The sequence below is a fragment of the Adiantum capillus-veneris genome, chromosome 22 (assembly GCF_014529385.1).
Source record: "Adiantum capillus-veneris isolate H3 chromosome 22, ASM1452938v2, whole genome shotgun sequence".
Classification (NCBI taxonomy): Eukaryota; Viridiplantae; Streptophyta; class Polypodiopsida; order Polypodiales; family Pteridaceae; genus Adiantum; species Adiantum capillus-veneris.
In genome coordinates, this window is record NC_140952.1 from 10,240,074 (window position 1) to 10,250,570 (window position 10,497).

General features: G+C 43.3%; 1 protein-coding gene across 1 annotated transcript; it reads right to left on the reverse strand.

The window, feature by feature from the left end:
- Positions 1 to 1,344: 1,344 nt before the first annotated feature.
- LOC147428899 (uncharacterized) lies at positions 1,345 to 3,031 on the reverse strand. The gene has a single exon (XM_086495427.1). It carries the CDS (start codon positions 2,517 to 2,519, stop codon positions 2,055 to 2,057), a length of 465 nt encoding a protein of 154 aa, XP_086351553.1. The 5' UTR covers positions 2,520 to 3,031; the 3' UTR covers positions 1,345 to 2,054.
- Between the last annotated feature and the right edge of the window lie 7,466 nt (positions 3,032 to 10,497).

Consider the following 10,497-nt stretch of genomic DNA (forward strand, 5'->3'; position numbering starts at 1 on the left):
GTCAGGCCTACCAATTGTTGGGTTCCCTTAGAATGGCATGGTCTTCCATCTTGCATTTGTGCAGGAAGTGCAAACAAAGAGCTTCAAGCAATTAGAAAATGAAGATGTAGCAGACAAAACAAGTGATAGGAAAGTTTGGGTTAGATCTTTCTATGCACCTACGTCCACCCTTTGTGAACCTAATTTCTTCATCTAAACTTAGACCGCTATATTTTTTATGACAACCCCAAGTGGTATTATAGTCGCTATGATTTAACGTGGATAATGAGTATTAATTTATAGTCAAATTATCATTGTGTACAATTTATCGCGTTATTTTGGGTCTTTCAATCATTTGTGCTTTTGTTAAAGTTTATTTAGAGCCATGTATAGCCTGCACATATTCTAGTTGAAATCACCCCGACAACCAATAGAGTGATCCTTTCATGCCCCACTTAAACAACACAATCTTTCTACTCCTCCCACCAGTGCTACGTTGTAAGAGAACAAAAATGATGTGCTCACTTCCTCTTTGCACGTGTATAAGGCTAAATAGCTTGTCTGCTATGAGCGAACCAACCAACATATGTAATTCTCCCCATCAATTAGCTACTCCTATGAAAATCAATTGCTACATGCGTTGGAAATCTACCACTATATGATTAGCCCCTTTCACCAACGCTTATCACCATTGCCAATCAGATCTTGCCTCGTATGCATATATATAGCCGATTATATAGTCGTGCTCTCTAGAAGTGAGTCAGCTCTCACCTTGACCGAGCTCTACAAAAGAAATTGGACTTGTCATCAATAGCAGTAAAAATAGAGTGACGACCTTTCTATCCCTCTAAAATAGCTCTCATCATCTTTAGCTAGAACGCGTATGCATCGACGAAGACTAGTTTGGAGTATGTGATACAGTTTTTGAAAATAAAAAGAAGAGGAGAATCAACAAAGATTCTCCTGATGCTGTCTGTGTAAAATGGTCGAGCTCCAATTGGATGGTCATGCTGACCGCTAGATGGTGGCACATGCGCATGCAACAAGTGTGTGGTGAAGGTTAGGACTCTCTCTCTCTCTCTCTCTCTCTCTCAGACACACACACACACACACACACACACACACACACACACACACACATATGAAGGCTACATGGAAGGGTGTTCTACCTCTTTGCTATGATGCACATTATTGAAACATTCTTTTTCTCTCTGCAGGTTATTATTGAAGAAAACCATGATAGGCTATAGTCTGGGCCTCTCTCTCTCTCTCTCTCTCTCTCTCTCTCTCCGAGTATCAAGAACCATATTTTATTGACTTGTTAATAACCCACACAACATTGAATCCATTAAAATTGCTTAAGCTTTTGAACAATATTTTAATCCAACCCTTAAAGAAGTTGTTTTTTTGCAATTTCCTATTTGCAATGTCAAAACAAGTCCTTCGCAAACCAGGGTCTTTTCACTCATTGGGAGTACTGAAGTTTTTATTGACGCCAGCAAATATATGTGGAGGGGCTATGTTCCACCATATTTTGCAAGCCATGTTGATGACAATGTTCTCCTTATTTAAATTTCTCGAGACAGCCAGCTACTCGGTCAACCTTGTTAATTTTGACATTTGGATTTGCAAAGAGATTACGAGCCATCGCAAAACCGAAAAGTCCAAGGGCTGCTCCTATAGCTGCAAAAAGCGAGTAGACCTCAGGTCAGACCTAGCGATTGTCTCTGCCCATTTGATTCCTCACTTTTGCCGCTATTGGTGTTGACACAATCCATGAGGACATTGTGTGAGCAATGCTACTCGATATTAGGTAGATTCAAATGCAATGATTTGATTTTTAAAAAAAATCTGAAAACCTCATTAGTATACCCTATTAAAGGGCATTAGTTCTACTTGCAAAGACTGCTGGAACCAGTCCATGCCAGCACGGACTGGTTTTGACATCTTACACACAAGGTTAAGGCGGAGGCAACACCTGGCCGGCGGCAATAGGGGCACTGAAATTGTGGCAAAATTTGTTGGCTTGAGCGAACACTGCTAGAACCAGTCCGCACCGGCGCGGACTGGTTTTGTTAGCTTACAATATAAGGCGGAGGAAAAACTTCATCTTCATGATTGACATCACCATTCTTGGGAGTGGCGACATCTCTGGCTTCATCAAGGTTGTATATGGCAGTACTGGTGGCAAGGTTGGATCGAACTTTGGCTACTGTGATGGCTGAAGAATTGAAGGTTGCACGACCTGCATATGAGAAATTAGCCACATCAAGTGTTGTAGCAGCATTGGCGTCAGCAAGGCTTTGTTCTACCTTTTCAGCAGCAGCGTGGATAGCATGTGAATAATTTGCAAGAGAGACAGTAGATTGGGCTGCAGAAGTTGTGCAGGTAGCATTAGCGACATTCTTGGCCACATCAGCAGGTGATGCAAAACTAGTTTCGACTGCATGGTAGGAGTAGGAGGCCTTGCTGTCGTCTGCAGCAATAGGATGCTCTTGGTGAAGGATCTTACAAGACAGGCCAATGCCAAAAGGTTTCATCGGCTCAACAATCGTTGCACAATGGTAGCAACACAATGGGGCATCACCAGCCCGTCGACAACCAGCAGTGTATTGGAATTAGGCAGGGCTTCAAGTGTGGCTATACAAATAAGATGCAGTGGAGCAACTCAGGATAACATTACGATAGCCTGTAGAGCAATGTAAACATGTCGTTATTGGATTTCGGCTGCCATCATGAGAACATGGCGATACAGCAAGACATCATCGATATCAGCAGCGTGAGCAGCAGATGTTGCAGGAGTAGTACTTGCGGCATTAATTGGGGTAGCAAGAGTTAGTTTAATAGCAGCAACATGAGGGGTACCCCCATGCAGGGCTTTGGGCTCTTCGATGGATGTGGTTGTAGGTCTTGGATTGGTAACGGCTTGTAAATGATACCATGTTGACAGGATCGCCCAGGAGGCGTCCACTATTAGAGACGCAGAGGCAATGCATTGTGTGAGAGATTACATTACTGTGTGTGTGTGGTACACAGAGAAAGAAGATGAGGAAGAGAGAGAGAGAGAGAGAGAGAGAGAGAGAGCGATGAAATGATTGGAGCGATTACATGGGGTTGTTATATAGGTTGGGATAGGATGATTTGAGCGGGTGCTCGTACCCTTTGGGATCACGAGGCATGAAGCTAGGATATTTATTTGTTATTTCATCAACTCTTGCATGGCATCCACGCCCATTGGCATCATCTGTGTGCCCAATTCCCTTGGATGTCCTTTTATAGATCAAGGCTCAATCTCCTCATACGTTGTCATGTCACTAGGTGTTTTTGGATGTTCTCCATTAGGAAAAATCTTTTAAGATTCTTGTTGGAGTCACCCAAGGGCACATAGATCTCAGGCAGGGGGGCACATCATGAGGCAAGCTAGAGAGGGAGAGAAAATGAAAGTGCAAAGGGGAGACCAAGTGTCGTGCGATGATCAAGAGACACAAAACACGTTTTTTTTTTTTTAAATGCAAGTAGTGTGTTTGTCTGCAAGAAAGAGCACATGCCCCATTGGTTCAAGGCAAACATTTGTTTTCAAAATGAGCTAACAATAAGATCAAGCACTAGACTCTACACACCAATTTCAATTCACTCTTGGATGGCTCCAACAATAATCTTAAGAGATTTTGCCTAATGGAGAACATACAAAAACTCTTTAAAAACTTATGGCCTCTACAAATCATGATTAGCCTTATAGGTTAAACCTATTTTGAGAGGAATCCGGTTGAGAGGGACCGAGTTTAGCGGCACTAAGCTACGATAGGTAGAGCTAAGCGGGATTGGGGTATGATGGGCCGAGCAACGCTATTGTAGAGTTGAGAGCTATAATTAGAGAAGACCTGGTGAGCTAGGTGAGATGAAGACAAGCAAAACCAGATAGGAGAGAAGCATTGAACAGAGAGGTAGACAAAGAGAGTAATTTGAATAGAGATGTCACGTGACACATCAAACCCTATGTGTTTGTGGACAAGCTACAACACGACAAGGGTTCAGTCAGTCTGGTCAGTCTAGATTTAGAAGCGATCTGGCACTTTTGTGAGTCTGTTCGCAAACCGTGCATGTCCAGACACTTAGTGTAGATGCATATCCTCCGGTTGCACACAGCATGATCACAAGCATTCCCATTAGAATCCATGAGAATCCTTCAGGGGAATTTTCCAGTGCATTTAGCCTATTTTCCCTATTTTTGACATTTTTTCACTTATTATTTTTAAGTGACTTTTGTTGAAAAGTAGGTAGGGCAAATTGAGTAAGTTTGTATAAAAGCAAACCTAAACTAGCACTATTTGGCAGAAGAGGCAGCAGGAGCTCCATCGCTCAACATGCAACTTCTCATGCAAGCACCCTTGGTGGTTTCCCTCCAAGCAAATATTGGGGCAGGTCTATGGAGGATGCAGTCGAAGGGTTGCCATGGCGTGGAGGATGGCGTGCAGGAAAACGAGAGAGGAGAGAGAGAGAGAGATCGACACTACAAGCCAAAGAACAAAAACACGCTACATTATTTTTATTGTAATCATGTGTAAATATAGCCTTTTAGGCTTGCCATGCATAACTTGGACTCCAAGTTTATCTGATCCTCCCTGCATGCATCATAAAGGGAGTTTCCCATAGGCTAGACACCATTACCGGGCTTGCATACCCAACAACCCCCCCCTCAAGCCCAAACTACTGACAATGGACTCGAGACATACCATGGTAGAGTTAATTCACCTGAAACCATGAGTAGAAGCCCCCCCTTGACAATAGCATAGGTGTGTGTGTCTACTTCCCTTAAACAACCATCAGTGTGAGACATACCAGAACGTGACCAAATAACAAAGGGCGGTCTTACCACCTGTATTTGTGGCAGTGTCTATAACCCTCCTGTACAAAATTTTAGCATGACAGTAACCGACAACTGAGAGGCTAAAACAAGGCTTTGAAATTGATATTGACAACATACCAAATTTGAAATAAACCTATGACACTTAGCTGGTTTTGAAAAACTTGTATTGTAGTCGCAAAGCAGATACTCATGTGATGTATTGCAGTTGTTGATGTATCGAGTGCTTGAAGCATATCTTCATGTTTTGCATCACTTTGCCTCATTTACCTTTGTGCATGCAGCCAACAAGCATGTAATGGATCTATGCTTGATTGCCGATACTATCGAAGCTCTTGGCAATTTGGAAACTATCTTCCGTTTTAGGTTTGGTAAAGCTTGTAACCAATTTCGAAGCATGTAACTCCAGCTCTTTTGTGTCTCTTGTTGTATTTGAATTGCCGATGCTCGTGTGGGTGTGAATCCCTCTTAAGAGTTAATTGAGGTTGGCCACACTTATTAAAGTGTAAAATAAACAAAATCAAACGAGCTCTGTGTTTGCAGACGCCGACAACGCAGATTGGTGGGGTGAGAGAGGCTCGAACTCGCTATAGTGTTGATGGTTGCACCTTGGCGCTGCTCTTTATGGCCTGCTTCAATCTGCTTCTCACCAAGCCTTGCTCACCTCAAGGCGGCACCCTCTCCAATGCTCTCGACGGCTCTGCAGCACCACCCTTAAAGCTGGCACCTCCTTTGTTGCAGCCACAATCGGGCAGCACAGTCCAACAGCATCTTGAGAGATACCCACTCTCCTGGGAGCTCTGATACCATCTGTTGGGGCAGGTCTATGGAGGATGCAGTCGAAGGGTTGCCATGGCCTGGAGGATGGCATGCAGGAAAACGAGAGAGAGAGAGAGAGAGAGAGAGAGAGAGAGAGAGAGAGAGAGAGAGAGAGAGAGAGAGAGAGAGAGAGAGAGAAAGAGAGAGACTACAAGCCAGAAAACGAAAACACGCTACATTATTTTTATTGTAATCATCTGTAAATATAGCCTTTTAGGCTTGCCATGCATAACTTGGACTCCAAGTTTAACTGATCCTCCCTGCATGCATCATAAAGGGAGTTTTCCATAGGCTAGACACCGTTACCGGGCTTGCATACCCAATAGCAAAGAAGACCTTCCCTAGCATTTTTCATCAAGATCCCTCGCCACAGTTTTCCCTCTTGGCTAGCGTTTCCTCAGCAGATGCTCATTGCCAAGAAGTCCTCCGTGCTAGCGTTTTTCCTCCTCAGCCCCTAGCGTTAGAGAAATCCCCAAATCGCCCTCCATTGGCAAGGCGATTTTCAGCAGGTAAAGATCAACAGTTTTCAGCCCTAAAGATCAACAGTTTTCAGCCCTAAAGACCATCAGATTTCAGCCCCAAGTACCCGTCGTTTTTCAGCCATAAAGACCAGCAAAGGTAGCGTTTTCTCTTGTGTTTTCAGTTGCAGCAGGATTCAACCTATCAGCGGTTTTGGACGTCAAGTAAAGAGTAGCAGATTTTAGCCCTTAGATCGGTCTCGACATCCCCGTCGTTGACATCGATCTAGCCTAGATTTGCATCAGTCACATGCATTTAGTTTGTACCAATTTGTGCAATCAATAGTAGACCGAGTCTCGTTGATGAGAGTGGGGCCTTCGGAGGAGGGTTTTACACGTCTCTGGTGTCGTATTCTCTTCTCTCTCTATCTCTCAGTCTCATACACTTGCACGCATAGTGTCTATTGACTTTGTTTATGATCATTGCACTCTCCCATTAAGAACGGAAGGCTCTCCCTTCCATAAGAACAAAAGGAACCTTGAGCACAGTTCGGAGCACTCATCTTGAGCAAAGTTCAAACATTCATTCCGCTGCACCTTACATTGGTTCAGAGCTTTGGCAGTGTTATGTATCACTCAAGGAAAGAACCATAAGAACCATAGGAATTTTTTTTGCTTGTTGCGCTCACACGAACCCAAGACTTCTTGGGCGTGTCGATTCCTAATCATGTTTTTGAAGAGTGACAGAAATCCCAGGAAAGAAGCGCTTGTCCAGCCTCCCCTTGTGCCTCTTATCACTCATTGAGAGTGGACCGTACACTTAGCGGCCGGCCAATCGATGTGAGGTGGAAAAAATCAACCTTGGTGTAAGCGCAAGGCCGCCAAGGGGTGCACCCGCAGAAAAGAGCAAAACTCGGGTGAAGAGAAGATCCTTCTCAAACACAGATTGCAAGTGAAAGAAAACCCTCAAGAACCTCAAGACCCTCAAGACTCTCAAGAATCCAAGTTCCTCGTGAACTTAAGAACCCAAGAACACAAGAATCCACAAGAACCCACGACTTCAGTGGATGGTCATCACTCAAAGCGGAATGGATACTTCGCTTAGAGGTGATGAGCATGAGAGAGGCGAAGAAGAATTTTCCCCACCAGGAGGTTTTTCCGATCGTCCCCCTTCCCCATCTATGTCAAGGATTGCACTAACTCCTATGGAGGCTTTTGAGAAGATGGTGATGGACATGAAGTTAGAACGCGAAATAAGAAGAGCAGAAAGAAAAGCAGAAATGGAGCGCGAACACCACGAAATAATGGCAACCATAGCATGTGAGTGCGAGCAAGCACGCTTGGAAGCCAAAGAATGACAAGCCAAATTGGATTGTGAGCGTGCAGAAAGACAAGCACAGAACAAAGCAAGACAAGCAGAATTTGATCGCGAGAACAAAGCCATCAAAGAAAACAGCGACCAACACATGAAAGAGTTGTGGGGACTTTTTTCTCAAGTACAGGTGCACTTTGCACAGGATCAGGAGAAGGAGACTCTCTCAGTCCCTTCTTCTCCAAACCATGACACAGATGATTTGCATGATGATGATTTGCATGATGATTTGAATGATAATGATGAGCATGCTGATTTGGATGACAATGACAAGCATGATGATTTGCATGATCAAGATGTGATTTCTCACAAGCGTGATGAGTTGTATAAAGATGATGTGATTGTTCACAAGGATGATGTGTTAGTTGATACTTTCTCTAGTGAAGCTAACCTCATTGTAGATTTGATCAGTCACGAAGAACCGATCTTGGCTCACGAGCCTAGGTCCAAAGAACCCTCTCAGGAAGAACCGATCTTGGCTCTCGAGCCTAGGTTCAAAGAAACTTTACAGGAAGTACTATGTGTTTGCATGATTAGTTAGCAGGCATTGTTCGAGTGTTTCATTCATGATCGTTTCCTGTATTTTAGTCAGCGTCTTTATATGATCCCTTTTACTAGGCATGACATATTGTACGTTGAGCACGTTTCACTCATGAATGAGCACGAACGTATGCGGATTGTTGATGAAAAGCTGAAAAGTATGCATTCAAGGAAGTCACATTCCATGTCTCTTCCTTGGCATGACACATTCGTAGAAAGAGCACATGAAATTATGAGCACCAAGCATGGGCATTTCCATTGTGAATTACCAAAGTTGATTGCTCTAGATCTTAAGAGAAAGATTCGATCTCATTGTTTGCGAATGTGTGGTGAACGGTTTGGCATTCCGTCTCTTTGTTAATCTACATTGCATGCACAGTCTTTGAGGAAGACAAGATTTTTTCCACTCACTTTACATGGAATGGATATGTTCATGTTTTTGTGTTGGAAGTGGTTTCAGGAATTTTCAGCCGTGGAGATTCTTGAAGAAGAAAGAAGTAGGCCTCTAGACGAAGTTGAAGCATTGAAGGAGCCACATAAGACTTTGTGTCTCTTTTGGTGCGGCCCAAAGAAGCAAGCGTTGCAGACCTTTATGAAGTTCAAGTACCGCATGACCCACACATTAGAGTGGGGCGGCGAAGAGTCCCTTCCAGGATTCCGGATGCTATTGGCAATCTCCCTCGACGCCATATGGTTTGGTACCAGTACCTCACTTTGAAAAGGAGGGGATGTCACGTGACACATCAAACCCTATGTGTCCGTGGACAAGCTACAACACGACAAGGGTTCAGTCAGTCCAGTCAGTCTAGATTTAGAAGTGATCTGGCACTTTTGTGAGTCTGTTCGCAGACCGTGCATGTCTAGACACTTAGTGTAGATGCATATCCTCCGGTTACACATAGAATGATCATAAGCATTCCCATCAGAATCCTTCAGGGGAATTTTCCAGTGCATTTAGCCTATTTTCCCTATTTTTAACATTTTTCACTTATTATTTTCAAGTGAATTTGTTGAAAAGTAGGTAGGGCAAATTTAGTAAGTTTGTATATAAGCAAACCTAGACTAGCACTATTTGGCAGAAGAGGCAGCAAGAGCTCCATCGCTCAACAAGCAACTTCTCATGCAAGCACCCTTGGTGGTTTCCCTCCAAGCAAAGAAGACCTTCCCTAGCGTTTTTCATCAAGATCCCTCGCCACAGTTTTCCCTCTGGGCTAGCGTTTCCTTAGCAGATGCTCATCGCCAAGAAGTCCTCAGTGCTAGCGTTTTTCCTCCTCAGGCCCTAGCGTTAGCAAAATCCCCAAATCGCCCTCCATTGGCATGGCGATTTTCAGCAGGTAAAGATCAACAATTTTCAGCCCTAAAGATCAACAGTTTTCAGCCCTAAAGGCCATCAGATTTCAGCCCCAAGTACCCGTAGTTTTTCAGCCATAAAGACCAGCAAAGGCAGCATTTTCTCTTGTGTTTTCAGCCGCAGCAAAATTCAGCCTATTAGCGTTTTTGGATAGCTGGTAAAGAGTAGCAGATTTCAGCCCTTAGATTGGTCTCGACATCCCCGTCGTCAACATCGATCTAGCATAGACTTGCATCAATCACATGCATTCAGTTTGTACCAGTTTGTGCAATTAATAGTAGACCACTCTTGTTGACGAGAGTGGGGCCTTCAGAGGAGGGTTTTACACGTCTCTGGTGTCGCATTCTCTTCTCTCTCTATCTCTCAGTCTCATACACTTGCACGCACAGTGTCCATTCACTTTGTTTATGATCATTGCACTCTCCCATTAAGAATGGAAGACTCTCCCTTCCATAAGAACAAAAGGAGCCTTGAGCATAGTTCAGAGCACTCATCCTGAGCAAAGTTCGTTGCACCTGACAAGAGAGGTCTACACAAAGAGTGCTTGTCTGAGAATAAAACCCTACCTTTGCAACACATTCACACGTGACAGCTAGATGAGCTTAAGAGTTTACTTGAAAAAAATCAAACGAATGTTAGGTTTGATTTGATCCTAAATTATGGATTTGATGGTGATTTCATAAGGGATTTTTCTCCTTGACGAGTTTGTTGGCTTCATGGGTTTTATCGCTTTTTACTGTTTTGATTTAATTGTCACTATAAATCTTAAACATCTTTTATGTTATGTGGTGGACAAATATTTCTTTGATGTTTTGGTTGTGCAATGACTATCAAAATATATTTTGTGCATAATGCCCTATCCATGCCCATATCTATAATACTTGTTTGATATTACCAAAATTAAGAACAATTTCCTCCTAGAACATAAACTTGTGTTTGCAGCTTTATGCTCAACATCTATTGTGTTTGAGCACACATTAATGTGTATGGCACTCAATGATGTTAGAGACTAGTGCTTATTTATTTTTTGGTCACATGCAGAAGATCAAAGTTGACAATGTTAAGCAACGTTTTAGCGTTGATGGTCGAGATTTCTCTCTGCATCCTCTCACAT